Raw genomic sequence first — 20,881 nt, 5'->3', positions numbered from 1 at the left:
CCTACCTGATGTTGTATTATTCTGGGATACCTACCATTTTCTCTCTCTGCATATTGTTGCCATACGCATAAAGAGTCTCATGTATTCATAATCCCAAACTACAGGGCTGCCCGCCCCCTTCTCTACAATCTTGGGCTGTTGCCAAGTCTCTGGGGTGGAAGGAACTTTCTCCAGGCCATGGTGAAGGAAAGTTGCTCGGTCTACTCTTTGTAATCCGTCAAATCAATTGAGAAAGGGTAGACTGCAACGGAGTCTTGGTCTCATATAATTAATATCTCATTAGGTGTCAGATTTCTCCTATTTGTTATTTTGCAGCATCTATTTATATTAACCTGCCTAGCGGTATCCAAATATTGCATATTTAATTCATCACATTCTTCTACTGTCTCGCTGTTACTCTGTTCAACTGTTATTTGCCCTTGTACTGTTCCCTTAACTACACCTGGATTGCTGTGTTTCCCATATATTTTTAACTTTTCTACTTCTTGGTGTGTTTTGAAGCGTCACTCAACCCTTCACTCACTATCGGTAACCTCTGTTGGTATCCGTTTTTCTGCAGTGGCTATATCATATAGATCTTGAGATAATGCATTAGCGTTATCAATGCGTATTGTCATGGCCTCTAATATATTCCTTTCTTCCTCCGTCATCGATCTATGTTGCTGTTCCTCTCGCTCGACATATTTGCTTTCTCTTCTATTTCTAATAGGTGTTTTCTATATAGTTCTTCATTTATCTGTTCATTATGTGGTGGGCTGAACGTTAAATGTGGTGGTGGTAGGCTCATTTCCCCTCTACTTCTGGAACTTTGTTCTGGAGAGTGTTGGAAGAAGTCTGGTGTGCTAATAGTCTTGTTGTTTTACCTAAAATCATAGGGTCATCTCTTTTTGTGTAGGACACATTGTCCTGGCTTCGAGACGGTGTGATGCTTTGGCTTTCATCTAGTTTCAAAGTGAAGTTAGCTGTGACTTGCCCTGTGTATTTATTTTTTAATGTGCAAAGAGTATCTGAGTCTTTTTGTTTGTGTTATAGCTGGAACAATTTTGCTCTCCCCCAATGGCTTGTTTAAGTAGTCTTTTGGCTGCTTGATACCTTCCTTATAAGGAGGAGGATGCCAACTAAACTCAGAGGGTTCCTTTACCATGTCAGGTTCAAATGCTTGCCACATGTTTAAGGTCACTATTCTCTTTTTTTAATTTCTCACCTTTATATGCCCCATAAATATATGTTTGTAAGTGCCCCAATTGACATGTGTCAAATGATCCCTCTTCTGGCCAAGGAGAATGACTATGTTTTTTACTCATATACCATTCCTTACAATGTTTCTTTATCCTATTTTGATCACCCTGAAACGCTTTGATAATATGTTGCAAAGGAGTGTCAGACATTTTACTTTGATCAAATGTTTACACAATATGGATAACTTACAATAACTTTTCAATGTATAACAGAACACAAGCAATGTACATATATTATTGTCAACTCTTCATCTCATAATATGACAAAGCAGTATAATAAACGATTACACTATTGTCACTTTCCTGTATTTAGTGACACTTCAGTCTTGTTTGGTCTCCAGGACCCAGCATGGATACACCACTACTAAACTATTTAATCTGATTGAGACTTCTAGGTGCAGATTCCTTACCTTAGAATTTCCTGGTGTCAGCTTGTAATCTAGAGAGGTTTTGCTGAGCAATACCCTTGTGTGCTCCATCAGATGGCGTCGTTTGGATCTGCGTGGTGTCGTTGGAGCCGTCTGTGACATCACGGTCACCTCTAAAGGCACCACCCAGGCAAGGGTACGTCAGTTATTTTCCTTCCGCGTCGATTAAAGCACAGATGGAATGGAGTTACCCTCTGTCTTTTTTTACTTTCAGTCTGTGCAAGATGATATCTAGGAAGACGGGCTTCAAGCAGTGCCTGCCACTGTGCTGTGTCGGTGACAGAACCCAGTCTCCTCCCCCCATAAGGTATGTCTCTGGTGTTTGGACTGAGACCACAACTCAGTCGTGTTCTGACTGCCGGGCCATGGAACCAAAAGCATTGAGGGAGCAGTCCCTAAATCTCACCGTGGCCTGGCAGTCGACGTCGGATGGCACGACTCCTCGAAGGTCATGGTCCCGGTCGAGGAGGAGGTTGCGGAACCGCTCTAGGAGCCCCAATTCCTCTTCTTCCCACTCAAGGTCGTCTGGGCACTCTGGGAAGAGGCACAAAAAGAAGAAGAAGTCTAAGCGGACTTAAACTTCACCTCTCCTGTCGGCCAATGAGGCAAGTTGGGAATGTCGACATTCCAGGCATGGTTCCGCAGAGCTGTTGCCAGGGCCGACTTCGAGCTCCCCTCCCTCCCCCCCTTTCCAGAAGCCAAGACGACCCCCACTCAGCTCAGAGATTTACAAGGCCATGCGTCTCGTATTTGAGTGGGCTGGCGCGCCTTTTGGGCCCTGTGGGAGTTGGCAGGAGCCCCATCAGCTTACACGCTGCAGCTTCAGCCTCTGCACCAGTCTCTTGGATCCGCTATCGGATCCGGAACGACATCCACACAGTAAGCCTCCTCTGGTGTTGCTCCCAATGTCGACACACCACCAGCGCCCACCAGTAGCGCGAGCCCCGTTCTAATACCCAATGAGCTGGAACGGTATTGTATGCTGCTGATTCCAGTGCCAACAGGTATCAGATCATTGCCGGAGTCTTCTATGATCAGCCAGGCATTGGTGAGTAATGGGAGGGGTCTCAGGACCCTCTGGAGTCTCAGTTGGAGCAAATGGACCGGTATGAGGAGTTAGGAGAAGCAAGTGGACTGGACACCTCTCCCGATCCTGGCATGCTCTCACCTCCTATGGTTGCTTTGGAGGAGGGAGCATCGTATGCTATGGTGATGGGTAGGGCAGCTGAGGTCCTGGACCTAGATCTGCCTACTGTTGCGGTCAGGACTAACCTGACTGAGGTGCTTCAGCTTGGGGTTTCTACATCAGAACCGATGCTACCCTTTAAAGAAGCTGTAGGAAGCTTGCTCTGAATGTACTATGTCAAAATGAAATATAGTGTGCACAGAGTCCAGGGGTTCCCCAAGAGGCTTGACATAGGCAATAATAGATAATACTAATGCTCTATATGTGGTAGTGTGGTCGAGCAGTTGGGCTTATGAGAGGATAGTGTTAAGCATTTCTTGTACACACACAAGCAATAGAAGAGAAACACACTAAATGACTTAACTCCAGGTCAGTAGGTTTTTATATAGAAAAATATTATTTTGTTACTTTATTAGTAGAACCACAAGATTCAGTTCAAAAATAAATACTGTTGCAGGTAAGTACTCAACACAGATATCAATGTAACTTTGTTTCACTTAAGCAAAGAAAACAGTTTTTAAGTAACAAAGAATATCTATTTCAAAAGTGGACACAGTGCATTTTTCAGATCAGTTCCTGGGGGTAAGAAAATAAAGTACAGTTTTAAAGGTAAGTACACGACTCACAGTTCCAGTCTGTTGGGTATAGGTAGTCCACCGTTAGGGGTTCCAGTTAACCCCAAACACCCACCACCAGCAACACAGGTCTGGTTGAGTGCAGAGGTCAAAGAGGAGCCAAATTAATGTGGGCCCCTATAAAGACAGGGGGTACTCGGAATTCGGTCTACCAGCAGGTAAGTACCTGTGGCTTAGAGGGTAGACTGGGGGGGGGATTAGAGGAGCACTGGAGGGGCCCTAAGTAGGCACTAATTCCACACCCTCAACGGCACTGGGACGGCCAGGTGCAAATAGGGCTTCAGGTTTCCAATGGAACTCTGAGGGGACCCGAGGGTCACTCAGGCACTGCAGGTGAGGTTCAGGGGAGGGGGTGTCTCGGGCACACCACCGGTCAGACACGGAAGACCGCCGCCTGTTGATCGTCGCTGCACCGGGTGTCGATTTCTCCAAGGCCTGTGGGCTGCAGGTGCAGTGAGTCCTTAGGCGTTGGTTATCTACTTGCAGTTCAAGGTGGGCCATGAGCACTTTCAGTTTACCATGCTCCCCTTCGGTCTAACCAGTGGCCCTCGAGTGTTCACTAAAGTGATGGCGGTGGTAGGTTAGGGGTTTGTCTTCCCCTACCTCGATGACTGGCTATTGAGGGCTCCTTTGCCCCAGGCTGTCGTCACCCACCCTCAGACTACGGCGAACCTCCTGCATTCACTGGGGTTCACTATAAATGTGCTGAAGTCATACTGGAGTCTCTCTCAGAAGCTCCCTTTCATCTGAGCTGTTCTGGACACAGTGCAGTTTCAGGCTTACACTCAGAGCAGCGAGTCCAAGATATTCAGGTTATGATACTGATATTTTGGCCTCTATCCTGGATTTCAGTGAGACAGACTCTGAGGCTGTTTGGCCTCATGGCCTCCTGCGTCTTGTTAGTCAAATATGCTAGATGGCATAGAAGGGCTCTGCAGGTGGGACCTGAAGTTCCAATGGACACAGCCTCAGGAGAATCTCACTGACACGGTTCAGATCTTGGAGGGAACTGCAAAAGATCTGCAGTGGTGGTTAGTGAACTGTGAATGGGTCAGAGGCAGACTCCTCTCCCTTCTCCAACCAGATCTCACAGCAGTAACAGATGCATCACTTCTGGGTTGGGGTGGCCATCTTGAGAGGTGGAGATGAGAGGTCTCTGGCAGAATCTGGACTCAATATCAACTTGCTGGCGCTTCGGGCGATCCGACTGGTATTGAAAGCATTTCTTTCTGTGATAAAAGGGAAGATGATGCAGGTGTTCACAGACTATACCTCCACAATGTGGTTCTGCACAAAGCAGGGTGGTGTGAGGTCATAGACCCTTAGTCAAAAGGCCCTGCGTCTCTGGACATGGCTGGAACAGCAGGGCATAACCCTGATGGTTCAACACCTGGTATGTTCTCTGAATGCCAGGGCAGACGACCTCAGCCATTGATGCCTAGTAGATTACAGGTGGTGTCTCCATCTGGAAGTGACATAAGGACTGTTTCAGCAGTGAGGAGAGCCTTAATTAGATCTGTTTGCCTCTGCAGAGAACACAAAATATCATCAGTATTGCACGTTGGAGTTTCCAAGTTGTCACTTGCTCTGTGACGCTTATCGTCGTGAGTGGAGTTCATGCCTCCTGTACGCCTTTCCGCCCATAACACTTCTGCTGAGGTTCTCAAGAAGATCAAGAACGACCGGGCCCAAGTAATTCTGGTATCTCCAGGCTGGGCATGGAGAGTCTGGTATCCAGAGCTTCTGAAAATGAGCATTGATCCTCTGATCAGGCTGCCCCTTCGGGAAGATCTGTCACAACAGCAGGGGAAGGTCTTCACCCAAACCTTTCAACTCTGCGCCTTCATGCATGGAGATTGAGCAGCGACAGTTGACAGCCTTCGACCTTCCTTCCGAAGTCTGTAAAGTTTTTTTGGCAGCCCGGTGTCCCTCCACTAAGACAGTACACGCCTTCTGTTGGAAATGATCTGTAAATTACTGTACAGAGAGATCTATTGATCCTCTTTCTGCTTCTCTCTCTGACATCCTTCTCTTTATCTTATCCCTTTCTCAGCAGGGTTCTGCCTTGAGCACTCTCAAAGGCTATCTTTCCACCCTATTGGTGTTCCTTCGGTTGCCTGATCAGCCTTCATTATTCAATTCACGTATTGTACATAGATTTCTAAAAGGGCATGTATATATGTTTCCCTCTATGCCCTTTGTTATGCCTCAGTGGGACTTTAATCTAGTGCTCACATATCTCAAGTGTGCTCCCTTTGAGCATTTACACAACTGTCCCCTTCGGCTGCTCTCCGTCAAAACAGCCTTCTTAGTGGCAATAACATCTGCCAGTAGGGTGAGTGAGATGCAAGCTCTCATCAGGTTCCAAGACAAGGTGGGACTCAGAACTCGTGCCTCTCTCCTCCCAGGGTGGTAAGCCCATTTCACTTGGTCAAAACATCACCTTGCCCACCTTCTTCGCTCCAACGCATCCCTATAAAGGAGAGGAGCTACACCACCAGCTGGACCCAAAAAGAGCGTAGTCGTTCTACCTGGATTGCACAAATGAGTTCCGGGTAGATGGCCAACTGTTTGTGGGGTACGTGAGAGCAAAGAAAGGTCGGGCAGTGCAGAAACAAAGTTTTTCACACTGGCTTGTTATCTGCATTAAGATCTATTACGCACTGGCCAGAAGCAGCCTCCTGAGGGCTTGAGAGCTCATTCCACCAGGGGCAAAGCTGCTACAATTGCGCTAGCATGATGTGTTCCAGCCCTGAACATCTGTCAGGCAGCAGTGTTTGCAGACACTCCTGCCTGGACAATCAGGTCTGTAGAGATGGGCATTTTGCCTGTCCGGTCCTACAGGACTTTCTAGTACTAAGAGATCTGTCCGCAGCCCACCACCAGGAGTTTATGGCTTGAGTATATATTCTAATGTAAGGGAATCTGCAGCTAGAAGTCTCTATCAGATGACGAAGTTACTTACCTTTGGTAACACATTATCTGGTAGAGGCTCTATCTAACTGCAGATTCCTTATACCCACCCATGCCTCCCTGCTCTGTGGACTTGTCTGATAGGGTCAGGGATTGCCCCTTTCAGGCCCTAGTTTTTGCACAAACTTTTAATTCTTTTCATGGCTCTGCGCTTCTGGCGTGGAAGTTAGTGGAAAAGAAACTGACGTACTCATGCCTCGGTGGTGCCGTTATAGATGACCGTGACATCACAGACGTCTCCAACGATGCCACGCAGATCCGAATGATGCTACCCAACAGCCCGTGCAAGGGTATTGCTCAGCAAAACTTCGGGATTCCAAGCAGATGCCAGGAAATTCTAAGGTAAAGAATCTGCAGCTAGATAGTCTCTACCAGATAATGCATTACAGACGCTTTGACATTCTTAGTCACGTCTGACTAATCAGTAGTCCACCCTACAAAAATGTTCATGTTGTGCCTTATGCACCTTCTAAGAAGCTCAAAAGGGAAATACTTTTAGGGGCATAAATTTATTCAGAATGTCATGGGCACACCTGTCTTCCTAAACTATGAGGATCTACTCCCCACTTTCGAAGGCAGATTTTGTACAAACACTGGTATCTGCTTACCTGTTTGAGTGCTCTTTAATCGACAAGGGGGGGGGGTTTGACCCCGATGTCCAGCAGGCTGCCCGCAAGAATTCTCCTGCCTAAGGCTCGCCAATGTCAAAATGTGGACTTTTATTTCGCTCTGCCCATCAAAAACCACTCCAGTCTTCGTATTGGTTTCTTAGGATCACTGTTAATTACAACCAGGAACCCTGCTGAAGTGTTGCATGCAAAGACACATTTGGCAAGTCTTAAGGCATATCTGACTGTGCATAACTTATATAGATTTGAAATACAATGGTTTGCTCCCTGACAGTCAATTCCTCACCACAAGCACATCTGCTGATCATCAAAGTCACACCATCCTGTTTATACCGAGGGTGTCAGTTATTCAGATATGCCTGAACTTCCCTCGAGGGCATATATATCCTCAGCGGAGTACAAAGGTCAATAGGTTATTTCTTAGACCTGTTTGTGTTCTTTTTACCAAACTGCACGACCCCTAACCTGTGACTATCGCATGTACTGAAACTCTAGTTTCAGAACATTTTACTGGTGTGTATTTCTGTATCACATATATTTTTTGCACAAGATGGGAGTCTGTCCGCAAGATGGAGATACTGTAGACATTTCTATTTCCACAAGACTTAAAAGGACATGCATTATGAGTCTTACGATTGAACCTAAACTCTCAGATATTAACATTTATCTATACAAATAAGGCCTTTGGGAAAAAGCTGAGTTATTTCATATTTAGCTGTAAAATATTGGCATTGACATGTCCTGTAATTTATAAATAAAAAATGTCCTGATATATGTTTAGCACTGAGTATGTAAGTTTAGGTTGGTTTGATGCAAGAACGTAATTGGCCAAATTGTCATTTGCATTCCAAGAAGAGTAGTAGCATCAAGGCAGCAGTAGTTCGCTTGTTTATGAAATTCCAGTTATGTTGTTGCGCAGAGTTAATCCGTTTGGAATGTTAGGTATTCCAAGGACAAACAAAAAGTTGATAGGTGAAATGTTTGAATTAATGTCAGCCATTGGTAATTACACATGCCACATTCCAGTCCATCCTGTTTGTTTGCCCAGTATGCCGCTCTAGACGGAGGCCAACCTGATTAAAATCAGCCTTAGCCCTTATCTGGTAGGAACACTCCATTCCTAATTGTCTGACCAGGTTCCATCCAGGTGGGAACTCTAGCAATTCCCATTAGTTTCAGCATATTTAGGCCTCATTAGTGAGGTATAACACTATTGCAATGCCACAGGGACCACAGAACACGCAGAGCATATTTGTCACTATTAGGTCATCAAACTGAGGATGAAAAAAGGTGACTGAATAATTAGATCTCGGCCACTGGTGCTTACTCTGCTGCATTCCCAAGTAACTACCTAAGGGAGCAGGGATGGTTCTTATTATTTTCCTCTTGTATGGACTGGGCAACATGCTGTATTCCTGGGTCTCAAACTATTGAGCGTAGAATGTTCTCTGATCTTGATTGTTAATAGATAGCATTAGAACAATTAGAAAACTGCTCATTTTCTGTCCTGTTTGTCTTGTGAATGCGATTTCTTTTTGTACAGTTTTGTGTATGAATGTCTGACGTAAGGTTATTATTGTTTGGTATGTTAACTGATTAGATGAGTATCCGTTGGTATTGGTCTCTGTGAGGCTGGAAAACTGCTAACATTTACTCTATGGACACAAAAGTAAAACATGAAGTTAAGAGTAGGCGATGCAGAAAAATACTATTGATTAGAATTAATTGTAAGCATGGGAAAATAGGAATGTTTTCAGTTCTGGCATCACTTAACGTTTTGTAAATGTATATTCATGTTAAATGTTTTATATTGCCTAATCGAGGTTTACCTGTAATACCATAAACATCGATATAAGATTCAAATGTCTGTTTCCTCCTGCAGGTTCATAATCTAGAAATACATGCAGTTATCACACCAGATCAAGAATATTTTTCATGACTAACAGATTGGTGCTAGACCAGCTTCACCCACCTCGTAGCATAGTTCACTTCCAAATTTGTTATAAGGGATTTACAAATCCACATTTGTATCCATGTCCTTTAATGCAGTGGTACGGCCACACTCTTGGGTTTCATACACTGTAGCACATACTAATGAAGGATGTTGGTTGAGCAGTCTATTCAGTACCTGTGTCTTCGACACAACTTGGAATCTTTGATTGGAATCTTTGATTGCCAACTACACCCCACCGCTGTTATGGAAAAAGGGAAGTGAAAAACTGTTTAGCCCTTAACTGCCAAGAGACGTAGTCAGACTGGAAAAAAGAATCTCAGTGATTCAACAAACAAATCTTGTTCACAGATCATTGGTCCAGAATGGGGTCATGACTTTGAAAGATGCCGTCTTTGGAACCTCTCAAGTCTTCCCCCTCTTCATATGATGAACTGAAACTGGGTTTTGAGAATTTCAGACCGGAGGCATCTTTTCTTTCCTACACTGAATATGGTCAGAAGGGGCCCTTTAATAAGGAGTTTGAAAGGGTTGTTAAACGTGGCATCTCTTTAAAATCCATGCCTTGATACTCCACCGAATGTTGCATCTGTTTTGGAGCAAAGCTCAATCTCTTTATCCCTTGGCCCATGTTTTGGTGTCATTGAAGTTTGAGGCTAAAATGTTTAGCCCGTTATTTTTTTGCTTCCAACTCCACTTTTGCAATCTGCCTGCACTTTGCCCCTTTCAGACTCTATTTTGGAAGGAAGAAAATAAGCTATTACTTTTTTTCTAATTACATTAACAATGAAGGTTGCTAGAGATGAATATCTTCAATAACTGAAACCATTCTGTAGTTCAAAATAGGGTTGACATGAGGATGATGATTCTGAGGTTGTCAGCTATTTCTAATTATAGATACTGACTTCTGCGAAACATAATAACACCAGTAATCTGCACATTACCTAAAATATCTGCTGTCTCTTGTGTGAGTTGTTCTGAAAAGCACTATTATGCTACAGTTTTGAAAACGATACTGACAGTTAAGGATATCCAACTTTGTTTTACCGAAGTAAAGATATGCTGACAGAAATTCTAAAAACAACTGATAAGCAATCTGATCCTGCTCTCAGTAATGGAAGCCTTTCTTGGCTATGTTGAATGAGCATTATTGCACAATTTTGGTGCCTAACCAGGCCACCAAAAAGCATTGGCCTGTTCAAGTAAGGGTGGTTTATACCAACTGCTAGTACATGTTTTTACAGGTTTCTTGTTCTCTTTCTCTCTCTCTCCCTCCCGATAGGGTGTGAAAAAGACCTGCTGCTCAAAGGCATGAAGTTGTTAATTCAGACATCTATGCTGTAGGAGCATTTAATCCTCTCTTGTCTCTACATGAGATACATTAACACACTTTGAGATATGACAAAGTTTGATGCCTTGCACCTCCATGACCATATGTAAGACATTTTTATGTTGTTTAATGATGGAGTGGAAGTATCAAAACGTTTTGTACACAAGTTTCATTAGAGTGGACAGTGTGTTCCTACTTGATGGGCAAGTGTTTTGTCGATGCTACTAGAGGTGAATGTGATGTATACTGGTATTTTCACTGTTGGCCAGGCACATCTCGATTACATGTCATTGCATGATGAGTAACTGTCAAGTTACCATGCAGAAAACACCCTAGAGAGATTAGCAAAGTGGGAGCTGTACATGTGACCTTCGCAACATTGGCTGCTAGCAAGACTTTAAAAAGTTGAAGTTCAGAGGCTGTTGCCCTATGCTTTTTAAGGAGGGTTATGCCTGCCTCAACTCTAGCAGCTGAACAAAAACGTGGAAAGTTTTTAAAAGTATACATATATTTTTCAGAAAGCTGCAATGCAATCCTATAGAGAAAAACAAAGAAGGCAATCCAGGTAGCGGGTAAGGGAGTTTTGGGGCAAGGTCCAGGGCCACACCAACAGGTCACCTTCTGGAGCTCTTCCACTCAAATCTATGGGGATTGGTCCGGTTACAAAGTAGATGGTGGGATGGGACTGGAAGGACATTCTAGGGGAACGCATGGGGGGCTCGACTCTTGAGGTCCTTAACCACGTGGGGGGGACACAGTCAGTCCACTCCTCCTCAAGCTGAAGGGTGCGGATTCAGTTGTCTTCTGGTGTATGGTTCAGCACTGCAGTTCCTAACTGTTGCAAAGGGGGCCTGCAGAAACCTTCTGCAGGCATGGCCTGGAGGAGGGGGGGGGGGGGGGGTGGCCGGTCTACTCTGAACAAGCCAACAAAAGGGCTCAGGTCTCACAAGGTGGGGATACGTGGGTACACCTTTGTCTCGCTTCTCCTGGGTCTGGGGTGTATGGTTGCAGCGATGTCCTAGGACGTTAGGTCTTTGCCACCTGGTCACTTGCGGTTGTGGGGGACGGTCTGCAGAAACAGTCTGCAGACGCCATCCGGAGGTTCCCAGTGAGCAAGCACAAGGTGGGATTCTTTTCTGGAGGGCCTGAGGACCTCACTGACACTGTTGGCCCCCATCAACATGGGCTTTGGCAGCTCTGGTGCAGTGGTGATATCTGCCACCGGGTTACTGGCAGTCCCAGTCCTCTCAGGGCTTTCTTGGATGCCTGCAGATGCAGGGTAGCAGCTCCTCTACTCCAAGGAAGATCCTCCTGGTAATTAGCGAAGCACTGGCAGCTCTTCCTGATTCTTGGAGGCTGCAGCAGCAGGACAAGTCAGTTACTCTTCGAGGGCTGGGTGCAACAGGCAGGGTTGGCGCCACGTTAGTCATGGTCCTCTGATTTCAAGTCGAGCAGTCTTCTTGTCTGCTCCTTCTTTTGTGTCCAGCAAAGATCTGAGGATCTGTTAACGGGGTGTCCCTTAAATACTCATTTTAGCTAGCATTAAGCGGAGTAAAGGGGAGTAGCCAAAGGGGTACTTACCCTTGGGGTCACTACACCCCCTAGATAACCAATTCTTGTAGGGAGTGGGCATCACCCTGTTCAGAGTTCCTAATTTCTACCACATGCAAGATGGTGGAATTTCCTAAGTTGTGTCCACTTCAGGCTGGCCACCCTGGCCACAGTCTGGAAGTGTGTCACTCCTCCTGCATAGCTAGTTTCCCGTCTGTCCAGGTGCCAGATGGGCCCTTGGGCAGGAGAGTTGGTATCTTCCTCTGAGGAAGGCCATTTCCACATATCAAAGGCAGTGGGCTTCTTTGAAGGCTGGCCACCCTGGTAGTGGTCCCAGTCTGGAAGTGTCTCACGCCTCCTGCATAGCTAGTTTTCCAACCAGTCCAGGTGCCAAATGGGCCCTTGGGCAGGACAGTTTGCATCATCTTCTAGGAAGGTAATTTCCGTATATCAAAGGCAGTGGGCTTCTTTGAAGCTCCTGCCTTGGAACGCAAGTCAGCCTATGGGGAGGTGTGGGTAACACCCCAGACTTCACAGGCTTTTGTTTCTAACCTCTCTAGAGCGGAGGCTATCTCCCTTGGTGGTCAGTTTCTCGTCTGTTGGTGGCAGGCTGGCCAGAACTGTTCATTGAGCTCACCAGCAGTTGGTATGTTTTTCAGGGGGTACCTTTAAGGTGCCCTCTGGGTGCATGTAATAATCAATCACTGGGAACATTGAGGGTTTATTAATATAAAATGTTTGATACCAAACATTCCTAGGTTCAGAGAAGCCATCATGTAGCTGGGGAACTCGTAGAGACCAGTGTCCAGCACATGTATTTTAAATGGCTTCCCTGTACACTTACTACGGCTAAGAATCGGCAAAGACATAGTAGGGGCATATTTGCTCATGCATGTATGCCCGCACTTGTAATATAATGCACCCTGCCTTAGGGCAGAAGACCTGCTGTAGGGGTGACTTACAGATATTACAAGCAGTGTTTTAGGGGACATGCCACAAATATATGTACCATGTTGTGTTTTCAACTTTGGGAGCACCTTGTGACGCTGGAGGAGCGACTTTGAGGATAGAATTGCATTATACGTAGACAACGTCTTCCTTTACCTTGCAAGCTTGGCAATTTCAGGTCCTTGAACCCTCTGACTCCTTTGCCTTTTTTAAGAGGCCTCCGGCTTGCACCCTGATGTAGCAAAATCACTTTTTGTTCGACCAACTGGAAGGCACTCCGTTGGCTCATTTTTAAATACTTGGCCATACATGTGGCGACTTTACCAGAACTTACTTGGGCCCTTAATTTGACACCCCTCTTGAAGAGCCTAAAGGTTAGCCTAACTGCATGGCGCAACCTCCCCTTGAACCTCCTCGGTAGAGTTGCATTGATAATAAAGATGATACTGTCCTGTTTTCTCTATATACTACAGAATTTCCCACTCTACATTCCAAAATACGTAGTTCACAAAGGTGGCATCACTCCTCCGCACCTTCCCCTGGCACAGGCGCCCATCCCAAATAGCTCAGGGTACATGCCATTGTTTAGTGTAGGAGGGAGGGATTGGGGAAGTGGACGTTTGTCTATATTACTGAGCGTCCCACTTCCTTCTTGTTATCAACAATTGATTGTCGGGCGGATGGAACAAGCCGGGGTAACAGTTGGAGCTTAGTGGCCTGGGTCTGATTGGGGCAATGTATGTGTCTCTGCTTCCCCTTACTCTACCAGAGGTTACCAGGGTGATCTTCTTTTTGTGGCGGTTCCCCTTAGATTCAAGGGCTGGAACAGAAGTCTAACACAGCAAACTTCCTTGTGGAGCAGATGGCCCAACTTGCGGGATTCTACCCTTTAGATCTCAATGGTATTTCCTCATTGGCAGACATTTGGAAAGGGACCGTCACATACTCTTTTGCCGAACTCCAGACACAATTTTCTCTATCTACTACCCAATTCCACTAATACCTACTGGTGCCCCATGCCCTTGACTCCTACAGCAAGGAACTGCACGACCTTCCAGGCTTAAATCTTCTCGAAGCTTGACTGATGTTTGGGGAGTTGGTTAAAGGAGGACTTTCCAACTTATCGTTCCCTGCTGAGCAATGGCCCCGGATCTCTAGGCTCATTGCATCTGAAATGGGAGGTCTGGCTTAGGGAACTGTATGAGGGTGACTGGCAGGAGGCCTTTTATGGCTCCCAAAGAGCTGGTGTTATCGACCCCATTACGGCTGATCCAATTGAATTATCTCAACCAAACCTGTATGCCTCTCCAGAGGCTGGGCCATGCTCAGATAATTTCAGATCCCAGCTTTCCCCGCTACTAATCCTCCGAAGCTGATTTCTTCCATATGGTGTGGTTGTGCCCGTGCATTGCATCATACTGGTCCTGGGTTGGCACTACCTTGTTGGCGTCCTTGGCACCTCCATGCCCTTAACCCCTGAGATGGCACTACTGGGTGTGCTTGATGGATATAATTTTACGTAAGATGACACATAATCAAAAAACTGCTCAAGTCTGAGTAGTTTTTTTGATGGTGCGACATTCTGTGTGAATTAATCTTTTTTTGTTCTTCTAATTTTGTTCTTGTGTTATTTGTATGAATATTTATATTAGTGAAAATAATTTCTAACCAATGCCCTTATTTATTATAGGAGAGAAAAGGGTTTTTTGCCCAGGCTTGAACAATTAATTGATGTATTTACTTTTCTATCATTGGTTGGTTATATGCACGTTTGGTCTTCTATAAATAGCCTAGGGTGGCAGTCCATTCGATTTTATTTGCACCCAACCCTGTCTCCTGGTTCTGAGGGTTTTTTTCTTTGTGACTCCCATTCTGCCTATAAAACCATATTTGGATGTTGCCTTTTCATTCATTTTAGAATTTCACTTGGGGTCACCACGTCATTTAGCCTTGTTTTCACTTTCTACAAAAAAAGGTTATGTATTTTGATAGGTGTTTTCTGTTTTGTCGTGATCTTTTTTATCTTTTTCTAACAGTCTTCAAAAAATTTGTACAGCACATATTGATGGTGCAAAATACTTGTCTGTTGGAAATACCCAAGCTCCTTTTCTTGTACTGGGACAGTAGCTGATTTCAGTGTCTACCAAAATATTAATATTTAGTTAATTCATGAAAAGCTGAGCCTGAAACCTTTACTACAGTGATACTGAGGTGTGCCCAAGGCACCAACAAAATCACAATATATTGTAAAGTAGTCTTTAATCTGTATAAATCCTCCAAGGAAGAAAAATATATATAGCAACTCTCCTGCTCGTATAAATCAGTTATTGACAAATCAGAATGTTATGTCTGCTGTTTCTAAATGTGTGTTTTTTGTTATTACTAGATAATATTGAAGTAGCATATTTAAAAACGCTGACCAAGGACGATATCATGCACTTCTACAAGGTATGTTAAATTCGTTCATTGCTTTCTATTCATTTGTAATCTGAAAAATAAATTTGTTTTTACCAGTATCTAGGAGATGGATTAAAAATACTGAAGCTTCTCTGTGATTCAATGGAAGAGGAATGCATAGCTATAGATTGTTTGTCATTTATATATGGCAACACAGGTATGGTATTTGATTTGAAATGCCAGAAAATGAATTGTGCGTAACCATATTTATTGTAGTTTAAATGATGAAGGAAAGGGCACACCTATTAAGATAATGTGCATAGAATGGTTGTTTCTTCTACTTCACATGTTGAAAGTTACAACACTCATGTTGGACTTACTGTTACTAAATGTAAAAGAGTATTAACGGGCAGAGAAAAAAATCTTAAATTGATAGGGAGGCTGTCATAGTCCAGTTTGAAAGGTTAAATGTCTTGGATTTTATTTTGATAAAGACTTTTGTTTCAGTCACCGGTCTGTTTCTCTCAGATGAGTATCCAGAAGAAAAGTCTCCGTATAGATTCCTTCACTTTTGAAAGCTTTGGTTGTTATTGTTGCTATCAGTTCCATATTAGATTATACTAATTAATGCATGTTATCTAGTCCGCTTTTATTCCTAGACTTTGTTTTTCATGGCTGTGAGGCTTGTCCACAATTTTCAGAAACTTTACCGGTCTTTGATTCCTGGTGAGCCCGCACTGGCTCCGTGTCTCAAGGCAAATTCAATTCAAGGAGCTCCGCTATTGTCACAATGCCTTTTATAAGTCTGATTCCATCTTTATTAAGAAAATGGGGCCTCTTTGCAGTCTTAAGTGATCTCAAAGTTCCAGCTCAAGTCCCATTCTTACTGTTAGGTGTTTTGTTAGTCAAATAGGAAGGATGAGTGGGTTCTGCTCATGTCCATTTTCTTTGGAACATTCTCCCCTTTCGTCTTCACTACTTGTAAAATCATAATTTGTTTAGGAAGGCAGTTAAGATCCACCTTTTATGTTGATCCCCATAACAGCCTGCTTTTGAGCTCTACTGCTGTGATGCCTTTAATCAAGTTTTTAAGAGCTGTATAAGCTGTGCATTTATTCTCATTGGAGATTGATGTATCCTTCAAGTATATATCACATCTGTCATATGTCACCTGTTGCTATGATTACTAGGTGCTACTGAAAAATAAACATTTCTTTTGTTTTAAAACATACAAATAAAGAAGAAACAGTCTTTTCTGCATGTTTGTTTTTTACCTGATACATTCGGAAAGGTCATGTGTCAAAGCAGTAGAAAAAAGAATAGGATTTCCCAATGAAGCTTATAAGCCTACGGAACTGCAGATGTGGTAATGCTAATGTTTTAGTGTACATAGCTACTTAAGTGCACTAAAAACGTACCCTAATTGAAATAAGGCAGTCACCAGTTAAATAGGGAAACATAAATAAAACAACTAATGGTAGGTCAGACCTACTGTTTAACCAGTCACTGCAGAAACTGAGTGTGTTATAGCCCTTGTTACAGTTGTGCTTGTTGGTTAGGTAATCCTTCATGTGTTTACTCTACAGGAACTTTTGGCGGTAGATGCTCCCAGAAGACACAAAGTTTCAGTTCATGTCCTGTCAAGAGAGATGGATTCATGTGAGTATATTTGGAAACCAATCATTAGCATTTGTTCTTTATCCTTGCTTGGGGTAAAACAATTGCTGGTCACAAGAATTGAAAATAATGAACATAGCAGGACCAAATTCCCTGTGAAGCGGAAAAAAAGCAGTCAATGTATTCACTTTCAGGGTTTTCCTAGCCCATTTTGTACTAAAGTAAAACATTTAAGTGGTGCAACCTACCATGCATTACTTTCCAGCAGCAATACATATATTAACACACGTTGGCAAACCTTGTAAAAATGAAGATAAACCACCTACTCACACGTAAGATAAAAATATATGTTCTATATTTCTCAGGTCTATATTTGTATTTCCATTACTTTGCACTGTGGGACAATCTTCCCCCCTTTTTTCATTGTTAAGTGATATTTTGATTTCCTTGCTATGGTAGTTATTTTGAAAAAGTTATATTTCGTTGTTACGGTATTGTGTGCAAAAATAAAAGATAAAACTGAAATTGCAAAATGTGAAATCCTCTTAAATTTCAGAATTGTATTATATATACTTAGTTAATAAAATTCATTGCCTCGGAATTACTGTAGAAAGGAAAAAAATAGATCTTAAAAGTGCAATAAAGCCATCTAAAAACATGGCAGAAAGTGATCACGGTACTAATGCTAACATGCTTGTTTCAGTTTGTTCACAGCTTGTGACAGGAATCTAAGTGTCTGCACGTTTAATCTTAAAATCCTGTTACTTTGATGGATATGATGTATCTTGACTCTACCTTGAAAAGTCTTCCTTAAAGTACTCGCCTTTTGAAGCCACCAGAACTCTTCTCTTGTTAGCATTTGCTTCTTCTATCAACAGTTGACTCACAGATTGCTCCTTCTCAGTATTATTCTTAACTGGCATAGAAACATGCATGCTAACACATCTACACTAAAAAATAAAAATCTGTATTTTACTGACAGTATTTAATTACACAGTTCTGCTCACTGCCTAAGTGTAGCAGCCCAGGGGAAAGCTTAATACATCCTTATGGGACTGCACTTTACACTGGATTCCAGATGAAAGATGAATCGAGTGCAAGAACCTCCGCCCCATACAGGATGAGGGGAGGAATATTCCCTTTGTAGGCTTTCATAAATGGGGGGCAGGGGGGACAAGTGACAAGCCCCCATACAACTAGTTGAACTTGACCAGGTACCCCGTCTGTAGCAAGTCTCTAGTCTTAACACTCCCTTTGTGAGCATCCCACGTTTAGTGAATGCCATCCCCAGATATTAGTATGAGTCCACCACTTCCACTAGAGTAGAATCCAGGACCCATGTAAAATTAGTTACTCTTTTCTCAAAGACCATTATTTTTGTTTTCTGTAGGATTATTTTCGAGGAGTTGTTCTTGCTATAAGCATCAAGAGACTCTAGCTTTCTTTGCAAGTCTAGTGGTGTCTAATCTAACAATATCCGGTCACCCGCATAGAATGGGCATGAAATATGCACTTCCCGAACTTTTAGTGGGAACGATATGGATCATTTTAAAACTTGGTAAAACTGCCAAAAAGAGGATAAAAAGGATTGGGGCCAAGACTGACCCTGCTCAAGGCCATTTTTAATTACAATCCTACTTGATAATTGCCCAGTTTTACCTAAATCTATCTGTGCCCAGTTGTCAGTATGTAATGCCTGGACCATACCAAGTAACTCATGTAATATCTTCAAAGAGCTGAGTTTCTCCCAGAGTAATCCCGTATCAATGATATCAAAGGATGCCCACAAATCTGTAAAGCAGCAGCACAGCCTATGATTCATTGCCAAAGATTCCCTGATAATAGCCCAAAAGACAAAGTAGTGATCCAGAGAAGAGTGTGCTTCTAGAAAAAAAGACCCTGCTCAATAGGAAAGAGCTTGTTTTCTTCAGTCCTTTTCCAGGTGTATCAGTGAGATTTTTGAGAACTTCTCAGATGTACAAGAGGTTGTTCAGTTACCTTTGTCAAAATATTTTTCACAACAGTGCCCCTCCACATACAGCAATAGATCCCTGTTGTGACCATCCATCCAAACATATATTCATAAACCCTAGCCCACCAATATTTGACTTAATTAGTACTGCTGGAATATTATCCGGCCCTGCAGCCCTGGTTAGCTGGAGATGATCAGTTTTCAGCCTAATCTCCTTGGCCAAAAAACAATTGTGCATGGAGGGGCACAATTCTAAATTGGCCTGCATGGGCAGGGAACCATATAGGTCATCCAGGTGGGACAGACAGCAGTCATACATGTAAGCATCCCCTGGTGAGTATTACCAGAATGCTTTTTGGTTCCCTGATTGAATTACCTCTATCATTTCACTCAATGCTTATGGAAAAAGGATTTTGTTTTGTTATAAGTAATTGCCTATACTGAAAATGTAAACAGTTCAACTCCTGTCTAGAGATTGTAGTGGATCCTATTTAGTTTTAATGGGAACCAGGAGTTTAGCTTAGCCATTTGTCTTGCAGGCCTGTGCCCCCGTCACCCAGTGACTTTAAACCTAATTAGCTTGCTCTGTTTTAGCACATTTATTTAATTATTTCTTCCAAGATGGCTGCCATGTTTATAGTTGGGAAGATGTTTTAGTTTCACGTTATCAGTGCCACTCTGTAAAGGCATCACTGTCAGCGTCAAAGACAAATGAGATACGTAGGTATTCACATTATGTACTTTCCCACTTTCTTGTGACAGTAACATAATGTACCTTTTCAGGGAATTGTTCATATAATTGCCGCCCAAGCATGCCTTCTTATCTAATGTTTAGGAACATACCTGTGTCAGATGTCCTACAAGATCTGTTCAAATACAGCTCACACAGACCAGATAATCAGAGGGACTCCTACCAGATGCCATTGACGCTATGCTACAAGTTGCCTTGATGCTGACCCGGTCTTCGTGTCACCACATAGTCTAATCTAGAGACCTCATTCCAAGGTAACGAGGGTTGTGGGGGCTCTTCTCGTTGACATGGTACTGGCAGATTAGGTTTAACACACCTAGCTCTCTTGAGTTAGAGATTAGGTTCATCATGCTATGGTATTAGGGGCAATTTCACATTTGTTTCACATCACATGTTATTGCAAGTCAGTAGGGGTCTTTGTATTAATGACTCTCGTCTTTACCATTCCGTTTCTGGCATTGTTCCTTATCCTAATCTTTGCAGCCTGTGCAATTTACAGTAGATTGCAGTCTTGTCAGTAAAACCTATTGAAAACTTTACTGCATCTCTTTCATTGCCTGTGCATGACTGAGGCATGTTGCTCCTGTGAGAAAAGAGTAATCTCCGTTTAACCACGACCGCCGTGATATCTTGCACTCTTGAGTCCATGCGTAAAGGCTGCCACAAATCACCTTTTACTGTTATGGGTTTTTGGTGAGGTACTGCTTGTGAGCTGGTAGGGTTGGGCCAACAGTTGCGACTTGTTGAAAGATTGGCCTAGTCACCTACAAACAATAGTGCTGTCATCCCTAAACCAGCAGTCTTGCCTAGAGCAAGAGTCAAACTATCACATGGCACCCCTGACAATAGTGTGTAGCCACAAATTTACGGATACCCTGAATATCACTGTCTTACACACAACAGGTACCCTTAGTACCATTATACGGAGATATCCGTGGTCTTGGGGAAGATCCTCTTAGCTGAACAGGGAGTATCTAACTAGGCTGTAAGTTGTTCGAGCTCGAACAATTAAAAGCACTTTCTACCCACCAGGTGTTCCACCTCTTTACCCATTACACAGTATGGCTAACGCTATAGACATTCCTGAGAATGCCAGGCAAGCATCAACACTACACCTAGTAGTGCATGGCTTAACCCAAGAGGGCAGAAATGTTACATTCATCGTAGAAGCTAATAAGCCATACCAAACAGAAACACTCTACTCTTGGGTCACCTTTCCTGAGGAAGACTCTAGATCATTCACATTCCACACACACAGAATTGCAAATGCACCAC

General features: G+C 43.4%; 1 protein-coding gene across 3 annotated transcripts in view; it reads left to right on the top strand.

Moving 5' to 3' along the window:
- The window catches only part of IDE (insulin degrading enzyme), a 754,741-nt gene that overhangs the window by 661,731 nt on the left and 72,129 nt on the right, over positions 1-20,881 (top strand). For all 3 annotated transcript variants that reach the window (XM_069239810.1, XM_069239807.1, XM_069239808.1), the window contains 2 exons: positions 15,256-15,317; positions 16,853-16,925. In XM_069239810.1, the coding sequence (XP_069095911.1) occupies positions 15,256-15,317; positions 16,853-16,925 (135 nt within the window). The remainder of the gene's footprint in view (positions 1-15,255; positions 15,318-16,852; positions 16,926-20,881) is intronic.

This window comes from Pleurodeles waltl, chromosome 6 (assembly GCF_031143425.1).
Source record: "Pleurodeles waltl isolate 20211129_DDA chromosome 6, aPleWal1.hap1.20221129, whole genome shotgun sequence".
Taxonomy (NCBI): Eukaryota; Metazoa; Chordata; class Amphibia; order Caudata; family Salamandridae; genus Pleurodeles; species Pleurodeles waltl.
This window is presented reverse-complemented; position numbering and strand designations above follow the sequence as displayed.